Below are 21,806 nucleotides of genomic sequence, written 5' to 3' on the forward strand. Positions count from 1 at the left end.
TACTGAGCCCCCTCCACCTGTACCAGGAAGTGTAATCCAGCCTGGACCCCGCCCTACCGAGCCCCCTCCACGTGAACAGGAAGTGTAATCCAGCCTGGACCCCGCCCTACCGAGCCCCCTCCACGTGAACCAGGAAGTGTAATCCAGCCTGGCCCCGCCCTACCGAGCCCCCTCCACGTGAACAGGAAGTGTAATCCAGCCCGGACCCGCCATACCGAGCCCTCTCCACGTGTATCAGACACGTCAGTAAGAGGATACTGTGCATTAAACACAGATACCTTGTATCAGACACGTCAGTAAGAGGATACTGTGCATTAAACACAGATACCGTGTATCAGACACGTCAGTAAGAGGATACTGTGCATTACACACAGATACCTTGTATCAGACACGTCAGTAAGAGGATACTGTGCATTAAACACAGATACCTTGTATCAGACACGTCAGTAAGAGGATACTGTGCATTACACACAGATACCATGTATCAGACACGTCAGTAAGAGGATACTGTGCATTACACACAGATACCATGTATCAGACACGTCAGTAAGAGGATACTGTGCATTACACACAGATACCTTGTATCAGACACGTCAGTAAGAGTATACTGTGGATTACACACAGATACCTTGTATCAGACACGTCAGTAAGAGGATACTGTGCATTACACACAGATACCTTGTATCAGACACGTCAGTAAGAGGATACTGTGCATTATACACAGATACCATGTATCAGACATGTCAGTAAGAGGATACTGTGCATTACACACAGATACCTTGTATCAACACGTCAGTAAGATACTGTGCATTATACAGGGATATGTCAGTAAGAGGATGCTGTGCATTATACAGGGATATGTCAGTAAGAGGATGCTGTGCATTATACACAGATACCATGTATCAACACGTCAGTAAGATACTGTGCATTATACAGGGATATGTCAGTAAGAGGATGCTGTGCATTATACAGGGATATGTCAGAAAGAGCATTCTGTGCATTATACAGGGATATGTCAGTAAGAGGATGCTGTGCATTATACAGGGATATGTCAGTAAGAGGATGCTGTGCATTATACAGGGATATGTCAGTAAGAGCATTCTGTGCATTATACAGGCATATGTCAGTAAGAGGATGCTGTGCATTATACAGGGATATGTCAGTAAGAGGATGCTGTGCATTATACAGGGATATGTCAGTAAGAGGATGCTGTGCATTATACAGGGATATGTCAGTAAGAGGATGCTGTGCATTATACAGGGATATGTCAGTAAGAGGATGCTATGCATTATACAGGGATATGTCAGTGAGAGGATGCTGTGCATTATACAGGGATATGTCAGTGAGAGGACGCTGTGCATTATACAGGGATATGTCAGTAAGAGCATTCTGTGCATTATACAGGCATATGTCAGTAAAAGGATGCTGTGCATTATACAGGGATATGTCAGTGAGAGGATGCTGTGCATTATACAGGGATATGTCAGTGAGAGGATGCTGTGCATTATACAGGGATATGTCAGTAAGAGGATGCTGTGCATTATACAGGGATATGTCAGTAAGAGGATACTGTGCATTATACAGGGATATGTCAGTAAGAGGATACTGTGCATTATACAGGGATATGTCAGTGAGAGGATGCTGTGCATTATACTGGGATATGTCAGTAAGAGGATGCTGTGCATTATACTGGGATATGTCAGTAAGAGGATGCTGTGCATTATACAGGGATAGGTCAGTAAGAGGATGCTGTGCATGATACAGGGATATGTCAGTAAGAGGATGCTGTGCATTATAGAGGGATATGTCAGTAAGAGGATGCTGTGCATTATACAGGGATATGTCAGTAAGAGGATGCTGTGCATTATACAGGGATATGTCAGTGAGAGGATGCTGTGCATTATACAGGGATATGTCAGTAAGAGGATGCTGTGCATTATACAGGGATATGTCAGTAAGAGGATACTGTGCATTATACAGGGATATGTCAGTAAGAGGATGCTGTGCATTATACAGGGATATGTCAGTGAGAGGATGCTGTGCATTATACAGGGATATGTCAGTAAGAGGATGCTGTGCATTATACGGGGATATGTCAGTAAGAGGATGCTGTGCATTATACAGGGATAGGTCAGTAAGAGGATGCTGTGCATTATACAGGGATAGGTCAGTACGAGGCTGCTTTGCATTATACAGGGATATGTCAGTAAGAGGATGCTGTGCATTATACAGGGATAGGTCAGTAAGAGGATGCTGTGCATTATACAGGGATAGGTCAGTAAGAGGACGCTGTGCATTATACAGGGATATGTCAGTAAGAGGATACTGTGCATTATACAGGGATATGTCAGTAAGAGGATGCTGTGCATTATACTGGGATATGTCAGTAAGAGGATGCTGTGCATTATACTGGGATATGTCAGTAAGAGGATGCTGTGCATTATACAGGGATAGGTCAGTAAGAGGATGCTGTGCATTATACAGGGATAGGTCAGTACGAGGCTGCTGTGCATTATACAGGGATATGTCAGTAAGAGGATGCTGTGCATTATACAGGGATAGGTCAGTAAGAGGATGCTGTGCATTATACAGGGATAGGTCAGTAAGAGGACGCTGTGCATTATACAGGGATATGTCAGTAAGATACTGTGCATTATACAGGGATATGTCAGTAAGAGGATGCTGTGCATTATACAGGGATATGTCAGTAAGAGGATGCTGTGCATTATACAGGTATGTCAGTAAGAGGATGCTGTGCATTATACAGGGATATGTCAGTAAGAGGATGCTGTGCATTATACAGGGATGGGTCAGTAAGAGGATGCTGTGCATTATACAGGGATATGTCAGTAAGAGGATACTGTGCATTATACAGGGATATGTCAGTAAGAGGATGCTGTGCATTATACTGGGATATGTCAGTAAGAGGATGCTGTGCATTATACAGGGATAGGTCAGTAAGAGGATGCTGTGCATTATACAGGGATAGGTCAGTAAGAGGACGCTGTGCATTATACAGGGATATGTCAGTAAGAGGACGCTGTGCATTATACAGGGATAGGTCAGTAAGAGGACGCTGTGCATTATACAGGGATATGTTAGTGACAGGATGCTGTGCATTATACAGGGATATGTCAGTAAGAGGATGCTGTGCATTATACAGGGATATGTCAGTAAGAGGATGATGTGCACTATACAGAGATATGTCAGTAAGAGGACGCTGTGCATTATACAGGGATATGTCAGTGAGAGGATGCTGTGCATTATACAGGGATAGGTCAGTAAGAGGATGCTGTGCATTATACAGGGATATGTCAGTAAGAGGATGCTGTGCATTATACAGGGATATGTCAGTAAGAGGATGATGTGCACTATACGGGATATGTCAGTAAGAGGATGCTGTGCATTATACAGGGATATGTCAGTAAGAGGATGCTGTGCATTATACAGGGATATGTCAGTAAGAGGATGATGTGCATTATACACAGATACCATGTATTAGACACGTCAGTAAGAGGATACTGTGCATTATACACAGATACCATGTATCAGACACGTCAGTAAGAGTATACTGTGCATTACACACAGATACCTTGTATCAGACACGTCAGTAAGAGGATGCTGTAATTATTCACAGATACCATGTATCAGACACGTCAGTAAGAGGATACTGTGCATTATACACAGATACCATGTATCAGACACGTCAGTAAGAGTATACTGTGCATTACACACAGATACCTTGTATCAGACACGTCAGTAAGATACTGTGCATTATACAGGGATATGTCAGTAAGAGGATGCTGTGCATTATACAGGGATATGTCAGTAAGAGGATGATGTGCATTATACACAGATACCATGTATCAGACATGTCAGTAAGAGGATACTGTGCATTATACACAGATACCATGTATCAACACGTCAGTAAGATACTGTGCATTATACAGGAATATGTCAGTAAGAGGATACTGTGCATTATACAGGGATATGTCAGTAAGAGGATACTGTGCATTATACAGGGATATGTCAGTAAGAGGATGATGTGCATTATACACAGATACCATGTATCAGACATGTCAGTAAGAGGATACTGTGCATTATACACAGATACCATGTATCAACACGTCAGTAAGATACTGTGCATTATACAGGGATATGTCAGTAAGAGGATACTGTGCATTATACAGGGATATGTCAGTAAGAGGATACTGTGCATTATACAGGGATATGTCAGTAAGAGGATGCTATGCATTATACAGGGATATGTCAGTAAGAGGATGCAGTGCATTATACAGGGATATGTCAGTTAGAGGACTCTGTGCATTATACTGGGATATGTCAGTAAGAGGATGCTGTGCATTATACTGGGACATGTCAGTAAGAGGATGCTGTGCATTATACAGGGATATGTCAGTAAGAGGATGCTGTGCATTATACAGGGATATGTCAGTAAGAGGATGCTGTGCATTATACAGGGAAATGTCAGTAAGAGGAGACTGTGCATTATACAGGGATATGTCAGTAAGAGGATGCTGTGCATTATACAGGGATATGTCAGTAAGAGGACGCTGTGCATTATACAGGGATATGTCAGTAAGAGGAGGCTGTGCATTATACAGGGATATGTCAGTAAGAGGATGCTGTGCATTATACAGGGATATGTCAGTAAGAGGACGCTGTGCATTATACAGGGATATGTCAGTGAGAGGATGCTGTGCATCATACAGGGATATGTCAGTAAGAGGATGATGTGCATTATACACAGATACCATGTATTAGACATGTCAGTAAGAGGATACTGTGCATTATACACAGATACCATGTATCAACACGTCAGTAAGATACTGTGCATTATACAGGGATATGTCAGTGAGAGGATGCTGTGCATTATACAGGGATATGTCAGTAAGAGGATGCTGTGCATTATACAGGGATATGTCAGTAAGAGGATGCTGTGCATTATACAGGGATATGTCAGTAAGAGGATGCTGTGCATTATACTGGGATATGTCAGTAAGAGGATGCTGTGCATTATACAGGGATAGGTCAGTAAGAGGATGCTGTGCATTATACAGGGATAGGTCAGTAAGAGGATGCTGTGCATTATACAGGGATATGTCAGTAAGAGGATTCTGTGCATTATACTGGGATATGTCAGTAAGAGGACGCTGTGCATTATACAGGGATATGTCAGTAAGAGGACGCTGTGCATTAAACAGGGATATGTCAGTAAGAGGATGCTGTGCATTATACAGGGATATGTCAGTAAGAGGACGCTGTGCATTATACAGGGATATGTCAGTAAGAGGACGCTGTGCATTATACAGGGATATGTCAGTAAGAGGATGCTGTGCATTATACAGGGAAATGTCAGTAAGAGGATGCTGTGCATTATACAGGGATATGTCAGTAAGAGGATGCTGTGCATTATACAGGGATATGTCAGTAAGAGGATGCTGTGCATTATACAGGGATATGTCAGTAAGAGGATGCTGTGCATTATACAGGGATATGTCAGTAAGAGGATGCTGTGCATTATACAGGGATATGTCAGTAAGAGGATGCTGTGCATTATACAGGGATAGGTCAGTAAGAGGACGCTGTGCATTATACAGGGATATGTCAGTAAGAGGATGCTGTGCATTATACAGGGATATGTCAGTAAGAGGACGCTGTGCATTATACAGGGATATGTCAGTAAGAGGATGCTGTGCATTATACAGGGATATGTCAGTAAGAGGATGCTGTGCATTATACAGGGATATGTCAGTAAGAGCATTCTGTGCATTATACAGGCATATGTCAGTAAGAGGATGCTGTGCATTATACAGGGATATGTCAGTGAGAGGATGCTGTGCATTATACAGGGATATGTCAGTGAGAGGATGCTGTGCATTATACAGGGATATGTCAGTAAGAGGATGCTGTGCATTATACAGGGATATGTCAGTAAGAGGATACTGTGCATTATACAGGGATATGTCAGTAAGAGGATACTGTGCATTATACAGGGATATGTCAGTGAGAGGATGCTGTGCATTATACTGGGATATGTCAGTAAGAGGATGCTGTGCATTATACTGGGATATGTCAGTAAGAGGATGCTGTGCATTATACAGGGATAGGTCAGTAAGAGGATGCTGTGCATTATACAGGGATATGTCAGTAAGAGGATGCTGTGCATTATACAGGGATATGTCAGTAAGAGGATGCTGTGCATTATACAGGGATATGTCAGTAAGAGGATGCTGTGCATTATACAGGGATATGTCAGTGAGAGGATGCTGTGCATTATACAGGGATATGTCAGTGAGAGGATGCTGTGCATTATACAGGGATATGTCAGTAAGAGGATACTGTGCATTATACAGGGATATGTCAGTAAGAGGATGCTGTGCATTATACAGGGATATGTCAGTGAGAGGATGCTGTGCATTATACTGGGATATGTCAGTAAGAGGATGCTGTGCATTATACTGGGATATGTCAGTAAGAGGATGCTGTGCATTATACAGGGATAGGTCAGTAAGAGGATGCTGTGCATTATACAGGGATAGGTCAGTACGAGGCTGCTTTGCATTATACAGGGATATGTCAGTAAGAGGATGCTGTGCATTATACAGGGATAGGTCAGTAAGAGGATGCTGTGCATTATACAGGGATAGGTCAGTAAGAGGACGCTGTGCATTATACAGGGATATGTCAGTAAGAGGATACTGTGCATTATACAGGGATATGTCAGTAAGAGGATGCTGTGCATTATACTGGGATATGTCAGTAAGAGGATGCTGTGCATTATACTGGGATATGTCAGTAAGAGGATGCTGTGCATTATACAGGGATAGGTCAGTAAGAGGATGCTGTGCATTATACAGGGATAGGTCAGTACGAGGCTACTGTGCATTATACAGGGATATGTCAGTAAGAGGATGCTGTGCATTATACAGGGATAGGTCAGTAAGAGGATGCTGTGCATTATACAGGGATAGGTCAGTAAGAGGACGCTGTGCATTATACAGGGATATGTCAGTAAGATACTGTGCATTATACAGGGATATGTCAGTAAGAGGATGCTGTGCATTATACAGGGATATGTCAGTAAGAGGATGCTGTGCATTATACAGGGATAGGTCAGTAAGAGGATGCTGTGCATTATACAGGGATATGTCAGTAAGAGGATGCTGTGCATTATACAGGGATAGGTCAGTAAGAGGATGCTGTGCATTATACAGGGATATGTCAGTAAGAGGATACTGTGCATTATACAGGGATATGTCAGTAAGAGGATGCTGTGCATTATACTGGGATATGTCAGTAAGCGGATACTGTGCATTATACAGGGATAGGTCAGTAACAGGATGCTGTGCATTATACAGGGATAGGTCAGTAAGAGGACGCTGTGCATTATACAGGGATATGTCAGTAAGAGGATGCTGTGCATTATACAGGGATAGGTCAGTAAGAGGACGCTGTGCATTATACAGGGATATGTTAGTGACAGGATGCTGTGCATTATACAGGGATATGTCAGTAAGAGGATGCTGTGCATTATACAGGGATATGTCAGTAAGAGGATGATGTGCACTATACAGGGATATGTCAGTAAGAGGACGCTGTGCATTATACAGGGATATGTCAGTGAGAGGATGCTGTGCATTATACAGGGATAGGTCAGTAAGAATATGCTGTGCATTATACAGGGATATGTCAGTAAGAGGATGCTGTGCATTATACAGGGATATGTCAGTAAGAGGATGATGTGCACTATACGGGATATGTCAGTAAGAGGATGCTGTGCATTATACAGGGATATGTCAGTAAGAGGATGCTGTGCATTATACAGGGATATGTCAGTAAGAGGATGATGTGCATTATACACAGATACCATGTATTAGACACGTCAGTAAGAGGATACTGTGCATTATACACAGATACCATGTATCAGACACGTCAGTAAGAGTATACTGTGCATTACACACAGATACCTTGTATCAGACACGTCCGTAAGAGGATGCTGTAATTATTCACAGATACCATGTATCAGACACGTCAGTAAGAGGATACTGTGCATTATACACAGATACCATGTATCAGACACGTCAGTAAGAGTATACTGTGCATTACACACAGTTACCTTGTATCAGACACGTCAGTAAGATACTGTGCATTATACAGGGATATGTCAGTAAGAGGATGCTGTGCATTATACAGGGATATGTCAGTAAGAGGATGATGTGCATTATACACAGATACCATGTATCAGACATGTCAGTAAGAGGATACAGTGCATTATACACAGATACCATGTATCAACACGTCAGTAAGATACTGTGCATTATACAGGGATATGTCAGTAAGAGGATACTGTGCATTATACAGGAATATGTCAGTAAGAGGATACTGTGCATTATACAGGGATATGTCAGTAAGAGGATGCTGTGCATTATACAGGGATATGTCAGTAAGAGGATGCTGTGCATTATACAGGGATATGTCAGTAAGAGGACTCTGTGCATTATACTGGGATATGTCAGTAAGAGGATGCTGTGCATTATACTGGGACATGTCAGTAAGAGGATGCTGTGCATTATACAGGGATATGTCAGTAAGAGGATGCTGTGCATTATACAGGGATATGTCAGTAAGAGGATGCTGTGCATTATACAGGGAAATGTCAGTAAGAGGAGACTGTGCATTATACAGGGATATGTCAGTAAGAGGATGCTGTGCATTATACAGGGATATGTCAGTAAGAGGACGCTGTGCATTATACAGGGATATGTCAGTAAGAGGAGGCTGTGCATTATACAGGGATACGTCAGTAAGAGGAGGCTGTGCATTATACAGGGATATGTCAGTAAGAGGATGCTGTGCACTTTTTTTAAGTATATAAGTGAAAGGAAAAAAAAAATCAAATGGAGGAATAATAAGACTTAAAACAGAGAGTGGGCATTTGGTGGAGGGAGACAAGGCAATAGCAGATCACCTAAATAATTATTTTTGCTCAGTATTTACTACAGAAGAAGGGATGGGGCCACAGTTAAGTTGCAAGGACATTCATAAAAATAAGGTAGATGAAAATACATTTACAGAGGAGAAGGTCCTAACAGAACTTTCAAAACTAAAAGTGGATAAATCAATGGGACCAGATGGGATACACCCAAGGATACTCAAAGAGCTAAAAGATGTCCTGGTTACACCTTTAACAGAATTATTTAACCAGTCACTAAATACAGGTGATATTCCAGAGGACTGGAAAAGAGCAAATGTAGTTCCACTGCACAAAAGTGGAAGCAAGGAAGAAGCAAGTAACTACAGACCAGTAAGCCTTACATCAGTAGTAGGGAAAGTAATGGAAAAACTATTAAAAGAAAGAGTAGTGGAATATCTTAAATCAAACAACTTACAGGATCTAAAACAGCATGGATTTACTGGTGGGAGATCATGCCAAACAAATCTTACTGACTTTTTTGACTCTGTGATGAAAATAATAGATCAAGGGGGAGCTGTAGATGTAGCATATCTAGACTTTAGTAAGGCATTTGACACTGTCCCACATCACAGACTGCTAAATAAACTTGAAAGCCTGGGGGTGGATTATAAATTAGTGAAATGGATAAGAACCTGGTTGCAGGATAGGAAACAGACAGTTGTAGTTAATGGAGTGCAATCTATGGAGGGAAATGTTACCAGTGGAGTACCCCAGGGATCTGTACTTGGTCCAGTTCTCTTTAATATCTTTGTTGGTGACATTGCCGATGGTATTGAAGGGAAGATATGCCTTTTTGCAGATGATACAAAGATATGCAACAGGGTAGACACACCGGGAGGGGTCAAACAAATGATTGATGACCTAGGTAGGCTTGAGAAATGGTCAAGAACGTGGCAACTACAGTTTAATGCTAAAAAAAATGCAAAATCATGCACTTGGGTCTCAAAAACCCAAAGGCTAAGTATAGTATCAAGGGTACTATAATGGAAACTACTGAGGAGGAAAGAGATTTAGGAGTCACTATTTCAAGTGACTTGAAGGCAGGAAAGCAATGCAACAAAGCAATGAGAAAGGCCAGTCAGATGCTTGGTTGCATAGGGAGAGGAATCAGTAGCAGGAAAAAAGAAGTGATAATGCCACTGTATAGGTCATTGGTAAGGCCCCATCTGGAATACTGTGTCCAGTTCTGGAGACCCTATCTCCAGAAGGATATAAATACATTAGAGAGTGTACAAAGAAGGGCAACTAAAATGGTGCATGGCCTACATCACAAAACTTACCCGGAAAGGCTAAAAGATCTTAACATGTATAGTTTGGAGGAGAGAAGGGAAAGGGGGGAGATGATAGAAACTTTCAAATATATAAAGGGTCTTAACAAAGTTCAGGAGGGAAACATTCTTCAAAGGAAAAGAAGTATTAGAACTCGAGGGCATACATTGAGACTGGAGGGGGGGAGGTTCAGGGGAAATTTAAGGAAAAATTACTTCACAGAAAGGGTAGTGGATAAGTGGAATAGCCTCCCATCAGAGGTGGTAGAGGCTAAGACTGTAGGGCAATTTAAACATGCTTGGGACAGGCATATGAATATCCTTACAAAGAATCAAGATTAAAAAAGGGTTGAGATTGCCTAAAGGATAAAATAAAAAAGGGGCAGACTAGATGGGCCAAGTGGTTCTTATCTGCCGTCAAATTCTATGTTTCTATGTTTCTATTATACAGGGAAATGTCAGTAAGAGGATGCTGTGCATTATACAGGGATATGTCAGTAAGAGGATGATGTGCATTATACACAGATACCATGTATTAGACATGTCAGTAAGAGGATGCTGTAATTATTCACAGATACCATGTATCAGACACGTCAGTAAGAGGAAACTGTGCATTATACACAGATACCATGTATCAACACGTCAGTAAGATACTGTGCATTATACAGGGATATGTCAGTGAGAGGATGCTGTGCATTATACAGGGATATGTCAGTAAGAGGATGCTGTGCATTATACAGGGATATGTCAGTAAGAGGATGATGTGCATTATACATAGATACCATGTATCAGACATGTCAGTAAGAGGATGTGGTGCATTATACACAGATATCATGTATCAGACATGTCAGTAAGAGGATACTGTGCATTATACACAGATACCATGTATCAACACGTCAGTAAGATACTGTGCATTATACAGGGATATGTCAGTAAGAGGATACTGTGCATTATACAGGGATATGTCAGTAAGAGGATGCTGTGCATTATACAGGGATATGTCAGTAAGAGGATGCTGTGCATTATACAGGGATATGTCAGTAAGAGGATGCTGTGCATTATACTGGGATATGTCAGTAAGAGGATGTTGTGCATTATACAGGGATAGGTCAGTAAGAGGATGCTGTGCATTATACAGGGATAGGTCAGTAAGAGGATGCTGTGCATTATACAGGGATATGTCAGTAAGAGGATTCTGTGCATTATACTGGGATATGTCAGTAAGAGGACGCTGTGCATTATACAGGGATATGTCAGTAAGAGGACGCTGTGCATTAAACAGGGATATGTCAGTAAGAGGATGCTGTGCATTATACAGGGATATGTCAGTAAGAGGATGCTGTGCATTATACAGGGATATGTCAGTAAGAGGACGCTGTGCATTATACAGGGATATGTCAGTAAGAGGATGCTGTGCATTATACAGGGAAATGTCAGTAAGAGGATGCTGTGCATTATACAGGGATATGTCAGTAAGAGGATGCTGTGCATTATACAGGGATATGTCAGTAAGAGGATGCTGTGCATTATACAGGGATATGTCAGTAAGAGGATGCTGTGCATTATACAGGGATAGGTCAGTAAGAGGATGCTGTGCATTATACAGGGATATGTCAGTAAGAGGATGCTGTGCATTATACAGGGATAGGTCAGTAAGAGGACGCTGTGCATTATACAGGGATATGTCAGTAAGAGGATGCTGTGCATTATACAGGGATATGTCAGTAAGAGGACGCTGTGCATTATACAGGGATATGTCAGTAAGAGGATGCTGTGCATTATACAGGGATATGTCAGTAAGAGGACGCTGTGCATTATACAGGGATAGGTCAGTAAGAGGACGCTGTGCATTATACAGGGATATGTCAGTAAGAGCATGCTGTGCATTATACAGGGATATGTCAGTAAGAGGATGCTGTGCATTATACAGGGATATGTCAGTAAGAGGACGCTGTGCATTATACAGGGATATGTCAGTAAGAGGATGCTGTGCATTATACAGGGAAATGTCAGTAAGAGGACGTTGTGCATTATACAGGGATATGTCAGTAAGAGGATGCTGTGCATTATACAGGGATATGTCAGTAAGAGGACGCTGTGCATTATACAGGGATATGTCAGTAAGAGGACGCTGTGCATTATACAGGGATATGTCAGTAAGAGGATGCTGTGCATTATACAGGGATATGTCAGTAAGAGGATGCTGTGCATTATACAGGGATATGTCAGTAAGAGGATGCTGTGCATTATACAGGGAAATGTCAGTAAGAGGATGCTGTGCATTATACAGGGACATGTCAGTAAGAATATAGTTTATCAGTCACTATATCATGGGAAATAATTCTGGGAAGTGCAGACGTGTTTCTGGAAGGCTCGTCCCTCCCAGCCAATAGGAAGCCAGCTGCTGGAACACAGTGTATAGGGTTCACCTTTCCCCTACAAAGCTGCGTCATTCCCTGCATCCCCCACACCAGCTCCATGCCAGGGCCTCCAGCAGCAGCATTGCATCGCCATCATACACGCTACAGAGGTCCTTCTGTAGACTGAGCAGCACAGTGGTTAGCATTGTATAGACAGTGGCACAGTGGTTAGCATCATACACAGCGTGCTAACACTACAGGGGTCCTGCCTGTAGACTGAGCAGCACAGTGGTTAGCATTGTATGGACAGTGGCACAGTGGTTAGCATCATACACAGTGTGCTAACACTACAGAGGTCCTGCTTCTCCTGCTTCTGCCTGTATGCTGGGCAGCACAGTGGTTAGCATTGTATGGAAAGTGGCACAGTGGTTAGCATCATACACAGTGTGCTAACACTACAGTGGTCCTGCTTCTCTTGATTCTGCCTGTATGCTGGGCAGCACAGTGGTTAGCATTGTATGGACGGTGGCACAGTGGTTAGCATTGATTGTATAGACGGTGGCACAGTGGTTAGCATTGTATAGACGGTGGCGCAGTGGTTAGCACCATACATAGTATGCTAACACTACAGAGGTCCTGCTTCTCCTGATTCTGGCTGTATACTGGGCAGCACAGTGGTTAGCATTGTCAGTAAGCACAATGGTGGCACAACTGCCCTATAACATGGGGGCCTCAGTACAGAGACATCAGTGACATGAGAGAGGGGCGTTTCAGTCCACAGACATACGAGACACGCAGACACGGGGGGCTCAGTCCAGAGACATCAGAAACACGGGGGGCTCAGTCCAGAGACATCAGAGACACGGGGGGCTCAGTCCAGAGACATCAGAGACACGGGGGGCTCAGTCCAGAGACATCAGAGACACGGGGGGCTCAGTCTAGGGACATCGGAGACATGGGGGATCAGTCCAGAGACCGCGCAGACATGGGGGGATCAGTCCAGGGACCGCGCAGACATGGGAGGATCAGTCCAGAGACCGCGCAGACATGGGGGGATCAGTCCAGAGACCGCGCAGACATGGGGGGGATCAGTCCAGAGACCGCGCAGACATGGGGGGCTCAGTCCAGAGACCGCACAGACATGGGGGGCTCTGTCCAGAGACCGCGCAGACATGGGAGGATCAGTCCAGGGACCGCGCAGACATGGGAGGATCAGTCCAGAGACCGCGCAGACATGGGGGGATCAGTCCAGAGACCGCGCAGACATGGGGGGATCAGTCCAGAGACCGCGCAGACATGGGGGATCAGTCCAGAGACCGTGCAGACATGGGGGATCAGTCCAGAGACCGTGCAGACATGGGGGATCAGTCCAGAGACCGTGCAGACATGGGGGATCAGTCCAGAGACCGTGCAGACATGGGGGGATCAGTCCAGAGACCGCGCAGACATGGGGGGCTCAGTCCAGAGACCGCGCAGACATGGGGGGATCAGTCCAGAGACCGCGCAGACATGGGGGATCAGTCCAGAGACCGCGCAGACATGGGGGGGATCAGTCAAGAGACCGCGCAGACATGGGGGCTCAGTCCAGAGACCGCGCAGACATGGGGGGCTCAGTCCAGAGACCGTGCAGACATGGGGGATCAGTCCAGAGACCGCGCAGACATGGGGGGCTCAGTCCAGAGACCGCGCAGACATGGGGGGCTCAGTCCAGAGACCGCGCAGACATGGGGGCTCAGTCCAGAGACCGCGCAGACATGGGGGGTTCAGTCCAGAGACCGCGCAGACATGGGGGATCAGTCCAGAGACCGCGCAGACATGGGGGGCTCAGTCCAGAGACCGCGCAGACATGGGGGGCTCAGTCCAGAGACCGCGCAGACATGGGGTCTTGCGAGAGCACCCGCACGGTCATGGGAAAGATTCTCTGTCAGTAAACTGAAGGCATCGCTCAGGAATGTCCATATAAACAGAGGCAGCTGTACTAGGCGGAGGGGGAGGTGGGAACATCCCTCAGGATACAGATCCAGCCAGGAAGAGTCAGTGACCTGCAGCCCCTGTACCAGCACTATAGAGGGCTATGGGTGACACACAGGCCGCCTTCCTGTCCTTGAGACACCAGCGCTCCAGAACATTGGGACAAAGGTCAGACATGAAGAACAAGCATCCTGCATAGCAGGAAACAGTGACCTGGCCAGCCTGAGCATTGCACACACTATACTGTATCATACTGAGCATTGCACACACTATACTGTATCATACTGAGCATTGCACACACTACATATATATTATACTGAGCATTGCACACACTATACTGTATCATACTGAGCATTGCACACACTATACTGTATCATACTGAGCATTGCACACACTATACTGTATCATACTGAGCATTGCACACACTATACTGTATTATACTGAGCATTGCACACACTTTACTGTATCATACTGAGCATTGCACACACTATACTGTATTATACTGAGCATTGCACACACTATACTGTATCATACTGAGCATTGCACGCACTATACTGTATTATACTGAGCATTGCACACACTACATATATATTATACTGAGCATTGCACACACTACATATATATTATACCGAGCATTGCACACACTATATATATATTATACTGAGCATTGCACACACTACATATATATTATACCGAGCATTGCACACACTATATATATATTATACTGAGCATTGCACACACTACATATATATTATACTGAGCATTGCACACACTACATATATATTATACTGAGCATTGCACACACTACATATATATTATACCGAGCATTGCACACACTATATATTATACTGAGCATTGCACACACTATACTGTATTGTACTGAGCATTGCACACATTATTATACTGAGCATTGCACACACTACATATATATTACTCAGCATTGCACACACGACATATATATTATACTGAGCATTGCACACACTATATATATATATATATATATATATATATATTATACTGAGCATTGCACACACTATATATATTATACTGAGCATTGCACACACTACATACATATTATACTGAGCATTGCACACACTATATATTATACTGAGCATTGCACACACTATTTATATATTATACTGAGCATTGCACACACTATATATATTATATTGAGCATTGCACACTATATTATACTGAGCATTGCACACACTATATATATATTATACTGAGCATTGCACACACTATATATTATACTAAGCATTGCACACACTATATATATATATATATATATATTATACTGAGCATTGCACACACTATATAGATATTATACTGAGCATTGCACACACTATATATATTATACTGAGCATTGCACACACTATATATATTATACTGAGCATTGCACACACTATATATATATATATATATATATATATATATTATACTGAGCATTGTACACACTATATATTATACTGAGCATTGCGCACACACACTATATATATATATATATATATATATATATATATATATATATTATACTGAGCATTGCACACACTATATATATTATACTGAGCATTGCACACACTATATATATTATACTGAGCATTGCACACACTATATATATATATATATATATATATTATACTGAGCATTGTACACACTATATATTATACTGAGCATTGCACACACTACATATATATTACACTGAGCATTGCACACACTATATATAATTCTAAGCTATGTCCCAGGGGAGACCCTCACACCCTGTACATCCCGTACTGGTGTAGTAGATACAGCACGGGGGTAGCAGGTAGTTAGTAGGTACAAGCACAGGAACAGGAGTAGTAGGTACAGGTACAAGGGGGTATAGGTACAATCACAGGGGTATTGGTAGTAGGTACAGGGGTAATAGATAAAGGCACACGGTAGGTAAGCTCATGGGTAGCAGGTACAGGCAGAGGGTAGGTAGGTACAGGGGTAGCAAGTACAGACAGAGGGTGGGTAGGAACAGGGATAGCAGGTATAGGCACAGAGGTAGTAGGCACAGGGATAGTAGGCACATGGAAAGCACTACAGGCACAGGGGTAGTAGGCACAGGGGCAGGGATAGTAGGTACAGGGGGAGTAGGTACAGGGGAAGTAAACACAGGGGTAGTAGGTACAGGGGGAGTAGGCACAGGGGTAGTAGGCACAGGGGGAGTAGGTACAGGGGTAGTAGGCACAGGGGTAGTAGATACAGGGGTAGTAGATACAGGGGCAGTAGGCACAGGGGTAGTAGGCACAGGGGCAGGGATAGTAGGTACAGGGGGAGTAGGTACAGGGGAAGTAAACACAGAGGTAGTAGGCACAGGGGTAGTAGGCACAGGGGTAGTAGATACAGGGGTAGTAGGCACAGTGGTAGTAGGCACAGGGGCTGTAGGTACAGGGGTAGTAGGCACAGGGGTAGTAGATTCAGGGGTAGTAGATACAGGGGTAAGTAGGCACAGGGGTAGTAGGTACAGGGGTAGTAGGTACAGGGGTAGTAGATACAGGGGTAAGTAGGCACAGGGGTAAGTAGGCACAGGGGTAGTAGGTACAGGGGTAGTAGATACAGGGGTAGTAGGCACAGGGGTAGTAGGCACAGAGGTAGTAGGCACAGGGGTAGTAGGCACAGGGGTAGTAGATACAGGGGTAGTAGATACAGGGGTAGTAGGCACAGGGGTAGTAGGCACAGAGGTAGTAGGCACAGGGGTAGTAGGCACAGGGGTAGTAGATACAGGGGTAGTAGGCACAGGGGTAGTAGGTACAGGGGTAGTAGATACAGGGGTAGTAGGCACAGGGGTAGTAGATACAGGGGTAGTAGATACAGGGGTAGTAGGTACAGGGGTAGTAGGTACAGGGGCAGGGATAGTAGTTGATGTCTCCCATCATTACCACAGTGACTCCATACCTTGCCCTCCGACTCCATCCCTGAGGTATGGTCCCGATACTAATCCTTGCTGAGTCCCGATCTGTGCTAGTCTGGATATATCCCGATATTTGCTGTGTCCCGATCTGTGCTAGTCTGGATATATCCCGATATTTGCTGAGTCCCGATCTGTGCTAGTCTGGATATATCCCGATATTTGCTGTGTCCAGATCTGTGCTAGTCTGGATATATCCCGATATTTGCTGTGTCCAGATCTGTGCTAGTCTGGATATATCCCGATATTTGCTGAGTCCCGATCTGTGCTAGTCTGGATATATCCCGATATTTGCTGTGTCCAGATCTGTGCTAGTCTGGATATATCCCGATATTTGCTGTGTCCAGATCTGTGCTAGTCTGGATATATCCCGATATTTGCTGTGTCCAGATCTGTGCTAGTCTGGATATATCCCGATATTTGCTGAGTCCCGATCTGTGCTAGTCTGGATATATCCCGATATTTGCTGTGTCCAGATCTGTGCTAGTCTGGATATATCCCGATATTTGCTGTGTCCAGATCTGTGCTAGTCTGGATATATCCCGATATTTGCTGAGTCCCGATCTGTGCTAGTCTGGATATATCCCGATATTTGCTGTGTCCAGATCTGTGCTAGTCTGGATATATCCCGATATTTGCTGTGTCCAGATCTGTGCTAGTCTGGATATATCCCGATATTTGCTGTGTCCAGATCTGTGCTAGTCTGGATATATCCCGATATTTGCTGTGTCCAGATCTGTGCTGTACTGGATATATCCCGATATTTGCTGTGTCCTGACCTTTGCTGGCTGCGCTGTATCTGTATAACTGACCGCAGCGCTACCGGCCCCAGATCTTATACCACGGGGGTGTGTGCGCTCCCCTCCCCTGTCATTGGCCAGTCACACTGACGTCACCACAAGCACCGCCCCCTCCCCCGACACACCTCCGCCAGAGTCACGTGCTCCCCTTACACATCTCACAGTCACAGGGGAAACATTCATTGTATCCTCTTCCTCCTGTATATACATTGTATCCTCTTCCTCCTCTATATACATTGTATCCTCTTCCTCCTGTATATACACTGTATCCTCTTCCTCCTGTATATACATTGTATCCTCTTCCTCCTGTATATACATTTTATCACCCTCCTCCTCTATATACACTGTATCCTCTTCCTCCTGTATATACACTGTATCCTCTTCCTCCTGTATATACATTGTATCCTCTTCCTCCTGTATATACATTGTATCATCTTCCTCCTGTATATACATTGTATCCTCTTCCTCCTCTATATACACTGTATCCTCTTCCTCCTGTATATACATTGTATTCTCTCCCTCCTCTATATACAATGTATCCTCTTCCTCCTCTATATACATTGTATCCTCATCCTCCTCTATATACATTGTATCCTCTTCCTCCTGTATATACATTGTATCATCTGCCTCCTCTATATACATTGTATCCTCTTCCTCCTCTATATACATTGTATCCTCTTCCTCCTCTATATACATTGTATCCTCTTCCTCCTGTATATACATTTTATCACCCTCCTCCTCTATATACACTGTATCCTCTTCCTCCTGTATATTCATTGTATCCTTTTCCTCCTGTATATACATTGTATCCTCTTCCTCCTGTATATACATTGTATCATCTGCCTCCTGTATATACATTGTATCATCTTCCTCCTCTATATACATTGTATCCTCTTCCTCCTCTATATACATTGTATCCTCTTCCTCCTCTATATACATTGTATCATCTGCCTCCTCTATATACATTGTATCCTCTTCCTCCTCTATATACATTGTATCCTCTTCCTCCTGTATATACACTGTATCCTCTTCCTCCTCTATATACATTGTATCCTCTTCCTCCTGTATAGCCATTGTATCATCTTCCTCCTCTATGTACATTGTATCCTCCTCCTCCTCTATGTACATTGTATCATCTTCCTCCTCTATATACATTGTATCCTCTTCCTCCTCTATATACATTGTATCCTCTGCCTCCTGTATATACATTGTATCCTCTTCCTCCTCTATGTACATTGTATCCTCCTCCTCCTCCTCTATGTACATTGTATCATCTTCCTCCTCTATATACATTGTATCCTCCTCCTCCTCTATGTACATTGTATCATCTTCCTCCTCTATATACATTGTATCCTCTTCCTCCTGTATATACATTGTATCATCTGCCTCCTGTATATACATTGTATCCTCTTCCTCCTCTATATACATTGTATCCTCTTCCTCCTCTATATACATTGTATCCTCTTCCTCCTCTATATACATTGTATCATCTGCCTCCTCTATATACATTGTATCCTCTTCCTCCTCTATATACATTGTATCCTCTTCCTCCTGTATATACACTGTATCCTCTTCCTCCTCTATATACATTGTATCCTCTTCCTCCTGTATAGCCATTGTATCATCTTCCTCCTCTATGTACATTGTATCCTCCTCCTCCTCTATGTACATTGTATCATCTTCCTCCTCTATATACATTGTATCCTCTTCCTCCTCTATATACATTGTATCCTCTTCCTCCTCTATATACATTGTATCCTCTTCCTCCTCTATATACATTGTATCCTCTTCCTCCTCTATATACATTGTATCCGCTTCCTCCTCTATATACATTGTATCCTCTTCCTCCTCTATATACATTGTATCCTCCTCCTCCTCTATATACATTGTATCCTCCTCCTCCTCTATATACATTGTATCCTCCTCCTCTATATACATTGTATCCTCTTCCTCCTCTATATACATTGTATCCTCTCCCTCCTCTATATACATTGTATCCTCTTCCTCCTCTATGTACATTGTATCCTCTTCCTCCTCTATATACATTGTATCCTCTTCCTCCTCTATATACATTGTATCCTCTTCCTCCTCTATATACACTGTATCCTCTTCCTCCTCTATATACATTGTATCATCTTCCTCTTCTATATACAATGTATCCTCATCCTCCTCTATATACATTGTATCCTTTCCCTCCTCTATATACAATGTATCCTCCTCCTCTATATACATTGTATCCTCTTCCTCCTCTATATACATTGTATCCTCTTCCTCCTCTATATACATTGTATCCTCTTCCTCCTGTCAAAGTCGGAAAAATATCATGCTACACGTTGCCATATATTCACCTTATGCGCTTGCCCGCTGCACATGCACTTTCTCTGGCGTGCGTGCACATATTCGCAGTTGCGTGACGGCGCCTCTACGGGCGTGCGCTCGAGCACATGGTATGTGCATTTACGGTAGAGTTCGTGTGCGTCTAGCGGGCGACTCAATCGTTAAATACTAAAACCAAATGGTATGTTTTATAGGTAATGTTCCCCTTAATGATAACTGTAAGTTTGTTTAATGTGACTTGTTCACGGACTTGGGAATCCCTCTTTACGTGGTACAAAGGGTCTGATTAAGGTTGAACAGTGGTGTCTGGTACCTAACCGAAGAGTATTTTAACAGCAACAATCCGGTGTTGGTTAGGTAAAGATTAATCGCTCCTGCATATAGTTATGCCCATTAGTAGTTTCTGGACATTACTCATATTTGCAGTTCATTAACCATGCGGCGGGAATCCGGCGATTCCCTCCAACCTGAGCAGTTTGTAATAGCCACAGCCCACCTGTTCAAATCCACCTATGACCTTTTGTTACAGTGCAGAGAGACATTCCTGTGTCCAATGAACAATAAGATTGTAGGACCCTTTGTAGTACACTGTATGTTGTGTATATAAGGGTCACTGTCCCCAGACCGGCCAGTACTCTCTCTCATCAACATTTATCTCTGATAATTGGAGGACTGGATTCCGGTTGCGCTTGCGAGTGTTCCCCGTATGGTATGTTTCTCTGTGGCCATTTTGTTACCCGTGTAATGTTAGCCATTCGTTCTTAGTCTATGTATTTGTATTTGTGATTGTTTACTATTGTGTATATTTCTGTCTAGATATTCTGTTAGAATTATATGTTAGCCTGTAGTGTATGACTTGTCAACTGTTTCCCCTTTTCGATATAACTAGAAGCTTGCTAGTAAAGGTTTTGGAACCTTAGTAAAGTATCATGTGTTCATTACATTACTGTGGGTAATCGGAGCGTCTTGATCGCTCAAGCAGCTTTAGCATTTACAAGGTTAAGCAGCGTTATATCTCTACAATATTTCAGTACAAGGTTTACAGCATAAGAGTATCCTTTCTGTGTGTTACATTCAAGGTTTACTGAGTGTCATCCCGTGAGCATCTGCGCCGCTCGTGTTCCCCTCGTGGTCTCG

At 43.3% G+C, this 21,806-nt stretch overlaps 1 protein-coding gene across 2 annotated transcripts in view; it reads right to left on the bottom strand.

Annotated features, from left to right (window-relative positions):
- SLC2A1 (solute carrier family 2 member 1) overlaps positions 1-21,806 on the bottom strand; it is a 327,646-nt gene that overhangs the window by 26,833 nt on the left and 279,007 nt on the right. Inside the window, exon 1 of one of the 2 annotated variants that reach the window (XM_063942025.1) lies at positions 17,520-18,346. The exons of the other annotated variant lie outside the window; for it this stretch is intronic. Coding sequence (XP_063798095.1) covers positions 17,520-17,537 — 18 coding nt within the window. The 5' untranslated portion in view covers positions 17,538-18,346. Of the gene's footprint in view, positions 1-17,519; positions 18,347-21,806 lie in introns of those variants that run through there. 2 annotated transcript variants of the gene reach the window in all.

This window comes from Pseudophryne corroboree, chromosome 10 (assembly GCF_028390025.1).
Source record: "Pseudophryne corroboree isolate aPseCor3 chromosome 10, aPseCor3.hap2, whole genome shotgun sequence".
In the NCBI taxonomy this organism is placed as follows: domain Eukaryota; kingdom Metazoa; phylum Chordata; class Amphibia; order Anura; family Myobatrachidae; genus Pseudophryne; species Pseudophryne corroboree.